The following is a 14,382-nucleotide window of genomic DNA, read 5'->3' on the forward strand; positions in this document are numbered from 1 at the left end:
AGAAGCTTCTCCCTGCAGCACACGGTGGTTCACCCAGTGACCCCCAGCTGGCCAAGGTACGAAGAACAAGAGACTGATAGAGACTGCATACTGCTCAGCTCTAACAGGAACACACATGCCCCACCCATCCTCCAAGGGCTCAGGGATCATTTCAGAAGAACAGAGAGAAAGAATGTAATGGACAGAGGTGGTGGATGACTACAAAGAGACAGTCTTCTGAACACAGCACAGTGCTACACATATAAACACAGTGTTCAACAGCATTCAAAAGGCCTGTGAGAGCCCAAGCCAGACAACATCATAGGGTGGAGACAGGATCTTGCCTTCTACCCTACCCTAGATGTGTCGTGTATGGCTGCAGCCCTTCCTCCTTTTCCAGGCTGGATTTTCGACCCGATGTGTCCAACAGTTCCACCTCGGTGCATTCTCCTCTTCCTTTTTCCCCTGAAATAGGATCACTTGTACTCTAATTTAGTCTCAAACTCAGCTGATGATGTCCTTTCACTTCTGGCCCTCCTGCTTCTGTCTCCTGGATGTTGGAATTCCATATCTGGGACTCTTAGTTGAAGTGCTGAGGAGTGAACTCAGAGCCCTCAGCTCTCTTTAGCAGCCAAACTAGTCCTTGCTGTTCACTTTCTTTCTTCCAGAGAGTCAGACGTCTCCTTGGTTTTCCCTCCGCTGCTGCGGAGTTGGGATCCTGTCTGGAGCAGGCTTTGCTTGTGCAGTACTGAGCAGACACGTAAATTCCCTCTTGAATGCACAACTTAGAATGAGAAATGGAACCATCCAGCATAATGAAAAACACTACAAAACCCACCAAGGGAACTATAAACATATTTGGTCTCTCAGGCATCACAAGAAGGATTCTTCTGGGGTATGGGTATGACATGTATTTGTATGGACAGAAAGTTTGGTTTCCTTTCATGAACAACAGCATATTTTGATCCTCAGAAGCTACCCCATTCATTACTCAATGGGTAGAGTTCTCTGATGTGTTTTAGTAATTGCCATTTATGATATATTTTCTCTCAGTTCCTTCCCCAGCACTATGCCAACCTGGATGCTGCCATGCTTCCTGCCATGATGATAATGGACTGAACCTCTGAACCTGTAAGCCTCCCCAATTAAATACTTTTCTTTATAAGAGCAGTCATGGTCATGGAATCTCTTCACAGCAATAGAAACCCTGACTAGGAAAGGAAGAAAGAGTTTATCTTGGCTCATGGATGGAGGTACAAAAGTTATTTCTGCAGGGAGGGCATGGCATCCGGGATGTTGGGCAGCTTGTGGACATTAGGAGACAGAGGAAGACAGTATCTGTCTGGCTTTTTCTACTTTTGTTTTTAATGAGTCTTGGGTGTTAGCTTAGGGACATATCTCAGAGCTGCATTTTGGCTTGTGGTTCCTTTTTTTCAGCTAAGTCTCTCTGTAAGACCTTCACAGATACACCTAGTGCTATGTTGCTTGGGAGATTCTCAATCTAGTCCATCGGACAGGGAAGGTTAAGCATCTTCCTGTTATGGATTCAGAACTGAAGACTCAAGAGTAGACATGACAGAAGCCCATGGATTTCAGCTATTTACAATGTTTCGGTCAGTACCCATGTCTGTCACTCACTGGCTGCGCAACCTTGATCCTCCTGGATCTCAGTTTCCTTACCTGTAAAGTGAGGACCACATCTCCCTTGTGAAATGAATATCTCAATGTACATCTAATCACGAGTGAGATACAAAAGTCAGTTTTTGTCCACTTGTGTGTGTATATACATACATACATACATACATACATACATACATACATACATACATATATATATATATATATATATATATATATATATATATATACAACTGCCTAGTAATCCTTTATGCTAGGATCTGAATTGTCCCAGAAAGCCAGAGACACCAGGGAAGGAGGAGCAGCATACCGCTTACCTCTGTCATCTCAGTGCCTGGCTTTCATATGAATAAGTCAACCCTTGAATAGTTAATTCTGACTTTGACTGGAACTTGCTGTAACCTTTCATAAAAATGCAGTACCTCTAGTCCTTAGTTTTTTTTTAATCAATCAACATTTGTGTAATACTACCCCCCCCAATCTAACACAGCAATGCAACAATATAATCACCTGACTAGTCTGGGTAAACACTGAGCACCCCAAACATAACACAAATACCAGATGACACTCATTACGAGCCTCTGGCACTAGAAGCTTTTGGAAACTTCAGTTTGCTCCTGTGTCAGATAATCTGGTCCTAGGATACATGTCTTGTCTCAAATGGCTTAAGATTTGTGCCATGCAGAGCCATTCTTCCTCATCCCCAAATTATTCCCCATGTGGGCATATTTCAAATAGCTTGCCGTGTGGCTATGGAGATGTTCGAAGACATCACCAAGTCGGTGAGCTCACAGAGCCATATGCATGGGGCCACACTGACACTCAGATCCAAACACAGCTCTGTAGGATCCAAGAACATCTGGGCTAGTACAGTCCCAAGACTCCCTCAAGTCCCATAAGAGAAAAAAGTCTCACTCACCTGATTCAGAAAAACATATACAGTGGTCATCTAGAAAGGACATTTTTGAATGTATTACCTGATGGTGACTGAAAGCCTACCTGTAATTGTGTAGTTCTGCCCCTTGCCTGTGTAGACTAGCCTCCCATCCATGTATAAGGAGTACTGTGTAATAATCCCATTTGTTTGTCTGGGTTCACTCCAGAAGAATGACAAGGAAGTAGGAAGGGCCACAGCGACTGGTGCCTGAACCTCTTGGGGTGCTGCAGAAGATGAAACAGAGTCTAATTTTAGTTTACTTTTCTAAGTAAAACTTTTCAGACCCAAACCAATAAATCATGGACTAAAGCTGTAGTCCCATGCATGGAAGTGTTTCTGACTCCCAGGCCACTTGTCAGTAATTGCTTTAGGAAGGGCGCTAAATAACTGTCCTGAATTTCGGAGAATTTGCATCTGTGATGGATGGGGAGTCCCTACTTTAGTTCAGTTGACTGACGTTTGTGTTACTTTATCAAAAGTATTGTTAACCCATCATGTCCTCGTGGGGGCTGAGCCTGTTAGAGCAGATCATTGTGGCTGGCTTGGCAGAGCATGCGGTATAAATCTGGCAACGCTGGTGAGTAGTTCCTAACTGAGAGGTTTTAAAATCTTTCCAACAACAGGGATGACTAGGAAATGGACACTTAAATCAATTGTATATTGAAACTACACTGCAGTTGTTGAAAGGGATTTATTTACATACTGGCCAGTGAATTGAAATCACAGAAAATTAGAACAAAACAAACAAAAAACCTAAGCAGAAACAGAAACACCATTCTGTGCATCAGACTTGGTTCCTTGGAAAAGCGATTTGGGAATCGCTCACCTAATAACAAAGGGATTACACTAGATGAGTGGCCAGTACCTTGTGGATTCAGGCATAAAGGATACCAGGCAAAGTCTAGACAGGTAAATGGAGAGGAAGCAACCAGAGACTTCCCAGATGAGGACTGGTAGAAATGACTATAAAGTAGGGTGATAATGCTGTGCCCCAGAAGACACATTGTCACTCCGAGAGGAAGAATGCCATTTCAGTAGAGTAGACAGGGCTAGTGGGTGCCTCTGACAATGCAGTGGGGGGTGTGGGTGTGGGTGGGGTGTACTCTGGTTCAGAGCAGGCATGTAACAGAATAGAGGGTCTCAAGAAGAATGTCACAGAATTCTTTTTCTGTCATCCTACCCGATTCTGCCTGCCTCTCTCAGACTCTCTTCTAACAGATTTCCTACGCAAATGGCATTTGTAGAGATGTAAAAGGATAAAGAGAAAAGGAGATTTTAGGGAAGCATGTATGGGGGAGGGAGTAGGAGAAAAAGCAGAAGAATAGAGATAGAGGGGGAGATGAAGAGAGATTGAAATAAAGCTAGAGAGCAGGAGAGAGAGAGAGTAAGAGAGCAAGAGCGATGGGGGAAGCTAGAGAGAACATGAGAGGGAGTGAGAAAGAGCAAGAGAAAGAGCAAGAGGAAGAGCAAGAGAGGAAGAGAGAGAGAGAGAGAGAGAGAGAGAGAGAGAGAGAGAGAGAGAGAGAGAGAGAGAGAGAGAGAGAGAGCACTAGAGTTAGCTTGCAGACTGAAAATTTCCCCTTTGCCCTGAAGACCAAGCTTTCAAGTCTGAATGCTATTCCTACTAGGCAGCATACAGGAGCCAGCAGTAGGCCGCAGCAGCTCCTGCTTCTTGAGGAGGTATGTTTGGATGCTTGAGCAAAGCTTTTACTTTTAGAGTCCTGAGGCGTTCTCTCTTCCCCCTGCCACGCTCACCCATGTTTTCTGAAACATCAGTTTAGACCAACAGTTTGCCCATCCCCAGAACAACGGGAGAGAGACTCGAGTGGAAGGAAAGGAGCAGGGATTCTTCGTGCCTCGGTTGGCATGTGGAGGCTGTCTTCCTGAAGTCGTTGTCGTCCATGCTGGTGTTTAGCAGTTAAAAGAGACCATGGAAATCAACCGTTTGATTCTCAATTTCATACTGTGGCATACAATCAATTCTTTTTAGTCAGACTGTCTCTAGATTTACTTCTGAGCCATAGTAAAATGAGGAAGCTTTCATTAATCTTTCAGATGCTCCATATTAATGACAAGGCTCTTGCATGAACAATGTAACAGCAATTAAAAAGCCCATTAATCTGCATTACAGCTATTAAAGATGCATGTCATTAAAGGCTATGGAGTTTGATTCATTTTCGCACCCCCCTCCCAAAAATGGGAGCAATTATGGCCTGGCAAAGCACTTTGTCATCAAATTAGGTCGGGGTTCTCCAGCAAATGGCCTCGCAGCATTTAGCTCTTCTCCTATTTTATTATTCATGACTGAAATGTGGAAGTCAAGACCTTTGAAATTACTTTACCTTCTTGTGGAGTGGAGATGCTCAGCGCATGTGAGCCCTCGGTGCAGCCTGCCTGAGAGCACGCCGTCAGGGTTACTGTGTAGCTGTGGAAGGGATGCAGCCCTGTCAATACACCTAGGATGAAAGGGAGACACAGAAGGTTCTTATGTTTGCTAGCTTGTATGTGAGAGAAAGGGGGAGATACAGAGAAAGAGAAAAGGCACAGATACAGTATGGGGGGTCAGGGAAGAGAGAGACAAAACAACAATGCATAGCTTTCATTTTTTTCTCACTTAACGGAGTATTGTAGAGAGTCACTCCCGAGCAAAGAAAGACCTTCACTGCCAAGCCAGCACTAACCCAGCATTTACGCTTATAATGCCAAACACCCCGTTCCTGCATCATGCTTCATTACAGGGCCTGAGCCTCCCACAGAAACAAAAATGATTCAATTTGCTTGAACCTGGCACTTTTCGACTATATTTAACTAGGAAGCCCCATGTGCAGTTTGTTAGTACACTTTAGAAAATGCTCCTCCCGAGAGGGGTTCCATTATTTCAACGGTAGGATACACCGAGACAAACTGTTTGTATGGCAGGCAAAAAAAGAGTATGCAAATTCACACAACAGAACAATTAGTAAATTGGATAATTATGCTTTTCTACTTCTACCTTCGAAATTATTAGTTTATTTAATTAAGACACCTGTCTCAAATGAAAGCATAGCACGGGGAGGTATTGAATTAACCTGGCTTTGCAGACGATGTGTAAGATTTGTTCAGCAATTGAAAGTTTCCACAGTCCTGAAACACCTTTTGTCTACTAATATAACCAGGAAGAAAGTCTTTACTTGGTGAGTCTTATGGATTAAAGACATAACAAACACATAGTTTAGGCATTTGCTCTGGTTTCTTAGGGCAATCTTTGATCCAAATGGTAGACTGTTATCATTCTTACTGAAAAGGTAGTCCAGTTTTTGTTACCCCTCACTGCCTAAGCCTTTAGTAACCCTGAGAAAAATTAGTGCTTCAAGGAACAACATTGGTGAGAAATGTCACCCTTCAAATATTTTATTATTTTTGTGCATGTATTTGTGTGTGTGCTTTGTTGTATGTATTTGTCTGTGTGTATTCCTGTGTATATGTGTGTGTTTATGTATGTTTGATTGTGTATATTTGTGTGTATATGTATTTGTATGTATATTTGCATATTTGTATGCATGTGCTTGGTTGTGTGTATTTGTGTGTGTATGTATTCATGGGGGTATGTGTTTGTGTATGTATGTATTCATATGTGTGTGCATGTGTTTGGTTGCCTGTATTTGTGTTTGTATGTATTTATGTGGGTGTGTGTTTGTGAGTATATGTGGTTGTGTGTGTGTGTATATTTGGTTGTGTGTATTTGTGTGTGTATATGTATTTGTATGTATATTTGTGTGGCTGTGTATATGTGTTTGGTTGTCTGTATTTGTGTGTGTATGTATTCATATGGATATGTGTGCGTGCACGTGCATACACATGCTTGTGAAAGCTGTAGGTCAAACTTGGGTATCTTTTTATCTATTTTTATCTTGATTTTTGAGAGAAAAAAATTTTCTTATTTTCCTGGAACTTGCCAATTAGGTGAGACTCTGGTCAGTGAGCCTCAGAAATCCTCTTGTCTCTGCCTTGCCCAGACTAGGATTACAAACGTGAGCTTCTGCTGAGCATCTCCCCAGCCCAGTTCTAGCACAGAGTTTAACAGATGTGCACAGATGTGCATGTGTCCTTGTCCTCCCCAACAGAGAACTTAACGACTGGAGAGAGTGAGAAGAATGAACAGAGATGGTGAGCCACAGTTTGCTTTTGCATTTGTCCTCACCGAGGAGCCCTAGTTCTCATTTCCAGCTTTATTTAACTGGCTGCACAGATCCCTGCACTTCATCTCTTGGGAAATACCCAACCATGTGGCACCCTCTTCTCAGTTTGTGGTCAAAAGCAGCAAGACAGTGAGCTATCTCCCACACACACGCAAGTACACAAAACACACACACACACACACACACACACACACACACACACACACACACACCATGTTGGGGTTTTTCTAATTTTGAAACTACTTGGCAGTGCAACCTTTTTCCTGCCTCCTGCCCTTGGTACTACCATTTGCTCTTGCATGTCTTGATACTCGTGACTCCTATTCTGACTTCCAGAGTTTCAAGAAGTTGCCTCTCATCCCACCTGAGCTAGCCCAATCAGACAGTCATCCTTATTGTATAATACACAGTAAAGTACACAGCAGCTCAGACTGGGGTGACTGATGAATTCCATGGGCTTAACGAGGCTCAGTGCCTTAGTACTCTCATGTGTACATGAATAATAAACGAGGTCTTGAAGGAAAGACCCCAGGAGTGGTCTATGTGGTGGGATAGTGTAGTATTTATCTCAAAAGTTTACTAACGGGATTTAGCAGTTCAGGCACATAGCAGCTCCAGCATGGCTTTGTGCGCAGAGAATGCTAATGGAGAATAGTTTTAGTCTAACTCATGCTATGGCTGCAACCCAGCTCCTGCCTCCATTGCCTCTGAATGACTTCAATATTTCAAAGATAAGTCATTGTCTCTTAAGTCCAAAACCAAGTGAGTCAGGTTCATGCATTCTCTGTACGTACTGGACAGGGGCTCTGTCTGCATCCCTGGTGTCTGTCATTGGAGTGCCCTGCGCTGCTTAATTTCAGACAGTTTGTTTCTTTCCTTGATTGACTCTGATTCCTCCAAGGACACTTTTAAGGGCTTGCTGTTAAACCAGACTGGCTTTTCAAGTCTTTTCCTTTTTTTCTGGATCTTGCTAATCTATCAAGCCTTATCACGTGGGGAATCCCCAAAATACCCCATTGTCTGGACCTGATGTTCTACCTTCAGGGTGGAAGTCCTTCCCCTGTCTTCCACTCAGTCTGCCTGAATCCACAGATAATACCACTTGTGCATTGCTTTTGCTTTGCAGCTCTGGGGCTGGGACTTGGGATGCACTCACACTATGAAGTTGTCATACCACAGACCTACTCCTCTGACTCTATTTCCCTAGTTTTTAAAGATTTATGTTTCTTTTAAATTATGGTTATGCATGTTTCCACATGGGTATATGTTTACTTGTGTACAAGAGCCTGTGGATACCAGATGAAGACATTGGATCCTTTGAAGATGGAGTTAGAGGCTGTTGAGAGCCACCTAACATGGGTGCTGGGAATTTAACTAGGCTCCTCTGCAAGAGAAAGTACTACAGTCTTAACCACTGATCCACATCTTCATCCCACCCTTCACATGTGTTTGAGTTTGTATGGAGGCCAGGAGTCAATCAAGCATCTGTCATTTCTTACCTAACCAAATAAAGCAAGGGCTCTTACTTGTGCTGATAGCTTTCTGACTCTGCAAGGCTAGTTAGCCTGCTTGCCCTTCAGAATCTCATTCTTGCCTCCTGACCACTGGGATTACACACAGATGGACCTATATACCTTCCTGACCTTTACCTGGGTGTAGGGAATCTGAACTCGAGTCCTCATACTTGGTGTGATGAGCTCTTTACCTACTGAGCCATTTTCCCATTTCCCTAGCTCCCATTTTCTAATTTCTTAGTATCGTTATGATACACAAATTCTAGTGTCAAAATGAAATCATCTCCATACACGTGTCTTGGCAATTCTAACTTTATGACATTTTTGACTCATCTTTCTTGTTGGGAAGTGCAGCTCTGTTAGGGTCCAAAGCCACCATAGCTTATGTAGCTAAATTTGAATATTACCAATAGGGAGTGAGACAGGCCTCAGAGAATGACCCTTGTATTGTCAACCTGAGCAAGGTAGGCTGGGATATAAAGCTCATGTATGATCATATGACAAAAGCAGTCTCTTGTAGATGAACATCATATAGTGCAGACATAGCAGTATTACTCAGAAAAGACACAAGTTTGCATCCTTGTTGGTGATATAACACACTTTATAGGAATATCTGTTAGGAATTAAAGGACCATCATCACAGAGAATCACAGGTGCCTGCATTACACAAACTCTTGTGGTAAATAAGTATTTTTGCATATATGTTGTTCTAGTTCCATCCTGTTGTTGTGGCCAAAAGCTGTTCACAGGAAGAATTATTTATCTCAACATACAGATCATAATCTATCATCGATAGAAGGCAGGGCAGAAACTCAAAGCAAAAGCTGTGGAAGAATGCATCCTGGGTCATACAGGTAGATGATTGGCTAGCTTTCTTCTATAGGCCAAGGCTATGCCCAGGGAATGGTGCTGCCCACAGTGGACTGGGTCCTCTTATATCAATTCATCAATTACCAACCAAGACAGCCCTCATTAGACTTGACCACAGGCCAAACTGATTTAGATAATTCCTCTATCAAGGATTTTCTCTCAAAAGACTCCAAGTTGACAAGGCTAAGCAGAACATACATGTACCATGATATTCTTCCACTAAGCTTCCTCTTTACTCAAGGAGCTCATCATACAGTAGTGAAGTTCCCCTAAAGGCATTAAAGTATATAGACATTTATAAGATGCACACTCTATTCCAGGGTTACAGGAGGCCTATTTAATTAAAGAAAACATTGAAGGATGGTCATTTTAACCTCTCAGCAAAATACTTTTTCTAACTTTCTGCTTCAGAGGAGAGAGGCTTACTAAATTGTGTTATATTTCCTAGAAAAGTATAGAGACTTTAAAGGACCGTGAGGGAAACTAGATCATTCTTTGGGCCATTTATCAAAGCGTTGGTGTTTCCTCTTTTAAGCAGGGGAGAAAATGGTAAGTACCAAGAAAAAAAGGTACAGAAAGGAGAATAGGGAGCAAAGGCATAGAGGAGAAGAGAGCTGAATTTTGGGGGTTTGCCAGCCTTGGATCCCTGGTGGATAGTTTGCATGACTTCTACATCACGCTTTTAAAAAACGCGTTACCCTTTTCTGGGTTGGGGTGGTGATTCTTTCCTAGCTCCGAAGGGGATTTGCCCATTACACTGCATCTCTGAGAGTGTCTGTCAAAGCGCCTAAATAATGTTCAGACTAGGAACTTCAGAAAGAGGCCTAGGATGACCGTTCAGTACTGTCTTCCTTCTTGACTGGCCATCATGAAGCATGAATCATGAGGAAGAGCTGCATGTTGCAGTCTGTCTGTCTGTCTGGGACAGGTACTTGATTCCCTTTGCCCCAGTGTAGAGAACATTCCCAGATGAGTTAAAGCTGATGCCTAGAAAATGTTGTGCTATTGACAAAGGAGGCAAAACAGTTTTTCTCTGACTCTAAGCAAGTAGCCTATCTTGAATACAGCTCCCCACCCCCAATCCTTAAATGAAGCCAGAGAAGTCTTGCTTTGAGTGTCAAAGTAAACACTTAGATTGGGTTGTCTCCAGAGAAAAACACAGGGCTAGCCTGATAATCTATTATTAGAAATTATTTATCAATGCTTTGACCTTTGGCCTCTAGCACAAGTGATTGAGAAGATAACTTGTTTCTGTAAGGCTACCAGGACTACAATGAGGGAAGGCGTGCACAGTTTTACGCAGAAGCAGGGTGTCTTCAGGCATGCTGTGTGCAGGGAGGTGTTTGCGTGATCTGCACCTGTGAGTCTATGATGCCAAGAGGAGTGCTGGTTTCATTTCAGTAGCTACAATGGCAACACTCTGACCAAAAGCAAGTTAGGGATAAGACGGTTTTATTCAGCTTTTGCTCTGAGGACTTGACCCATCACTGAGAGAAGTCAAGGGTTAGGTTCAAAACAGGAATTTGAAGGCAGCTCTGTGTACTATTCTGTCCAACATGCTGTTCTATACAGACCTCCAACCAAACTCACTTCTCAGCCTCATTCTTACGGCAGGTACCAGAAAGGATGCTCTTTGATAGTTGGTTTGCAGGGCAGCTTACACTGTGCTAGAATTCTTGTGTAGTCCATGACCACCAGCCTAGGACTTATACTACCCACAGTGGGCCCAGCTATCCAATATCAACCATCAAGGCAAGTCCCAGAGTCATGTCCGCAGGGCAAGCAGATCTAGAGAGTTCCTTAACTATTCTGACAGATGAATGTAGGATGTTCCACCAACAGTTAAACCCTACCAGAATAGGAGGCCTTTAAGCAAAGGCAAATTAAAAAGGGACAATTAGAAAACATTGCTTGAATATCATATTTTAAAAATAATATGGAGTAATACAGAGAAGACTGAGTTATAAAGGATTCTAGAGAAGCTCTCTACAGAGACAAAGGAGTAGATGCCAACACTATGAACTCTAAGTGGGTTTGGGTGGATGTCCTTGTGGGGGACAACCCTGAAAATTTTCAATTTCAGAGTGTCCCACTCGTCCAGTCCAGCAGTCAAGTGACCTCTCAAACCTCCTTTTAGCCACAAAAGTCTGTGAAATCAGAAAATGGCCCTAGTCATGTCAGAGAGCCTGCCGGTCCTTCTTGATAATGGAAGAAGGCACACTAAAATAGCATTCAATAAGCATAAAGCAAGCATTATCGATGTCTTAAAAGTGTGAGTGGCCCATGAAGCTTGGGAGCATCAGTGTGTGGACCTGAATTGCGAGCCCCAGCAGGGCCCCGCATCTCACTCTAAGCGATAATGCATTGTGCATTACTGCCTGGCATTGAGATGCCCTGACAAACCACACCAGGGGAGTTTCAAGTTAAGTACAGTCTCTGCAAAGGCCAAGTTCAGGATGGGACAGAGACTTTGTTTAAGTGAAAGAAGCCCATCCAGGAAGGGAGGAATTTAAGACCCCCTTCAGTATAAGCCTACAAATGCTTTCTTTGAAGAGACTGGCTCAGGAGAGCTCATGTACTGAGAAGCTGCCATATCAATGTTCCTCACAGGTTGGTGACTGCAGAGAACATGTCAACCCACTTCTTCCCCAGGCTCCTGCTGTTCTCAGTGTCCTCCCTGATGATGCCATGGCTGGTGGGCACACACAAACACTGAGTTCAAGGCCCAGCACTCCTTCAGGGACCAGAAACCTCCAAATAGGGCAACTCAAAACCAAATCCGGTGTGGAGGCAGACCTGGTGATTGTAGGGCTGGGGAGATGGAGACAGGTGAATCCTGGGGGCTCCCTGGCTAGCCGGTTGAGTTCACTTTGCTGACTCCAGGACAATTAGAGAGCCTGTGTAAACACAGACGGTACCTGAGGAAGGACAGGTGAGGTAGTCTTCTGGCCTGTACACACACTTTGCTCAAGCATACGTGTGCAGGCATGTGTGTGTGTGTGTGTGTGTGTGTGTGTGTGTGTGCACGCATACACAGATGCACACTATAGTTTAATAAAAGCAGATACTTGGTTCATGGAGCCAGTGAAGATTTTGCTCCTGGCTCATCACCAGTGCTCCCCTGACTGTATCTTTTCACTGACAGATGAATATCTCCAACACTAATTTGATATCACCAACATCTTTTCTTCCTCTCATCTCACCCCAAATCCCAAAGGAGGCAAAGAGGAATAGGAACAGTTGGAGGGAGAGTCTGAGTCCTCAGGAGGAAAATCCCTGTGTGGCTAACCTTAGCCATGTACGCTGCTGAACCTCTCACAGAGTCCAAGCGTGAAGAGGCAGGAGAGCAAGAGAGCAGAGCACGCGGTTTTACCCTGAGATTTCATGGTTAACTTTTGGACTAAATGTCTTCGCGCCCAAATGGTTTGCTGGCAAAAAAAAAAAAATATTGAAACCAAAGCAAGATGGCAGCATCCTGGAGAAGGCCTGTGCTTCTATTTCCGTTCTTTAGCAGACTCCCCTCCCCCCACCCACCTCCAGCTGCCAAGCTAGGTGTTTGGCGAGCATCCACTGTAATCTGTTCTCCTTCATTATGCTAATCTGTGGGCGGAAAGATTTCTGTCATCTTCGAATGGCTTGTAGAGCCACGGTAAACACCTTGGCCTGTCTGTAATTGGACAGGTGTCTGCACTGATGTCACCCAGCTTTTAATTCAATTAAAGACCTGGCTGCTCTGTTCTCATTACCCACTCATTTCCGTTGTACTTTTAGTCTGGTGGTTGAAATCTGTGCATGGCATTGTCTCTCCGGTGTCTAATGCCATCGAACTCTCTGCAAAAATCATTCTTCCAGGGGGTGTTTGTGTGTGAGGAGAGATAGAATGGTATGGAGAATTTATTTCTCTCTTATCTGCATCTGTCTCTGTGTCTCTGTCTCTCTCTGTGCTTCTGTCTCTGTATCTTTGTCTTTGTCTCTGTCTGCCTATCTCTGTCTCTGTCTGTGTCTCTGTGTCTGTCTTTGTGTCTCTGTCTCTGTCTGTATCTCTGTGTCTGTCTGTTGATCTCTGTCTCTCTGTGTCTGTCTCTGTGTCTTTGTCTCTCTGTGTCTGTCTCTTTGTATGTCTGTGACTGTCTCTGTCTTTGTCTGACTCTGTGTCTCTGTCTCTGTGTCTTTGTCTCTCTGTGTCTGCCTCTCTGTATGTCTATGACTGTCTCTGTCTCTCTCTGTGTCTATCTCTCTGTCTTTGTCTGTTTCTGTGTCTCTGTGTCTATCTCTCTGTTTGTCTGACTGACTCTCTCACTCTCTGCTCTTTCTCTCTCTCTCATGTCTTCTGTTTTCTGGCCATAATGCAGAGTGGACAGAGCCTCAGCCGTGCTGTCTCTCACTTCCTTTCCCTGGGGCTTTCCTCCATCTCCCAAGAACTCAGCCAAGTGCCATTCTCTGATTTATTTGCTGGCATCTCACATTTGGATCAAGGATTCGAGGGTGGGTCAGAGCAAGGCACTTATTAAGAGGCCATCTGGTAAGGGACACCACGTAGGCTGAATGGCTCATCACTGGGGACAGAATGGAAGAGCCTCGGAAGAGAAGACAAGAGAACAGATTTTGCCTTAAGATTCCTGCCATGGTGCTGATAAATTATAATTCTCAAGTGTGTATCCAAGGCAGCCCAGTGGGTGAATTAGAGGGAGTAAATAAATTCAGCTTGCCATATTTTCTGCACAGGTCCCCTCAGAAACAAACTTCCAACACACAGTGACCCCGAGAAACTGTTCAATGATGTTTGTTAAGTGTGGCTGAAATTGAATAGTCTCAGAGAGGTATCTGGGAATCTCTGGAGATACATCATCTATCTGCTTTGCTCTGTTCCTATGTTCCTAGCATGCAGGACTGCAGGACGGGACAGCTGGGCTTCTGCTACTGTGGTTTCTGGAACATTTGAAATAACAGGAAGCTGCTGACAAGGCTGGGCTATCGAATGCACAGCTTTAAACAGGACATTTGCATCACATCTACCAAGGCTCAGGGGATTTAGTTGAAGAAACATTGTTCTATATAGTTATTACAGGCTAATAAAACATAAAAACAAGATTTTTGTGGTATTTACAAAATGAAGTCAGCGTTAAACCTGCTTGAACTGTGGAAGAGCTGCGGCACTTCCTCTGACCTAAGCCCGTGCTTCCTAAGTGTTAAGCCCAGTGGGTTTTAATACTCAATCTCTTTCAAATTGAACTTTGTGGCCTAGTTTAAAACTTCTACTGGGAAG

General features: G+C 43.7%; 1 protein-coding gene across 1 annotated transcript in view; it reads right to left on the reverse strand.

Moving 5' to 3' along the window:
- Positions 1 to 14,382, reverse strand: part of USH2A (usherin) — a gene marked incomplete at both ends in the record, with an annotated part of 645,989 nt that overhangs the window by 352,910 nt on the left and 278,697 nt on the right. The window contains 2 exons of the mRNA XM_080923960.1: positions 2,617 to 2,778; positions 4,897 to 5,010. Coding sequence (XP_080780086.1) covers positions 2,617 to 2,778; positions 4,897 to 5,010 — 276 coding nt within the window. The remainder of the gene's footprint in view (positions 1 to 2,616; positions 2,779 to 4,896; positions 5,011 to 14,382) is intronic.

This window comes from Micromys minutus (genome assembly GCF_963924665.1).
Source record: "Micromys minutus genome assembly, chromosome: 1".
Classification (NCBI taxonomy): domain Eukaryota; kingdom Metazoa; phylum Chordata; class Mammalia; order Rodentia; family Muridae; genus Micromys; species Micromys minutus.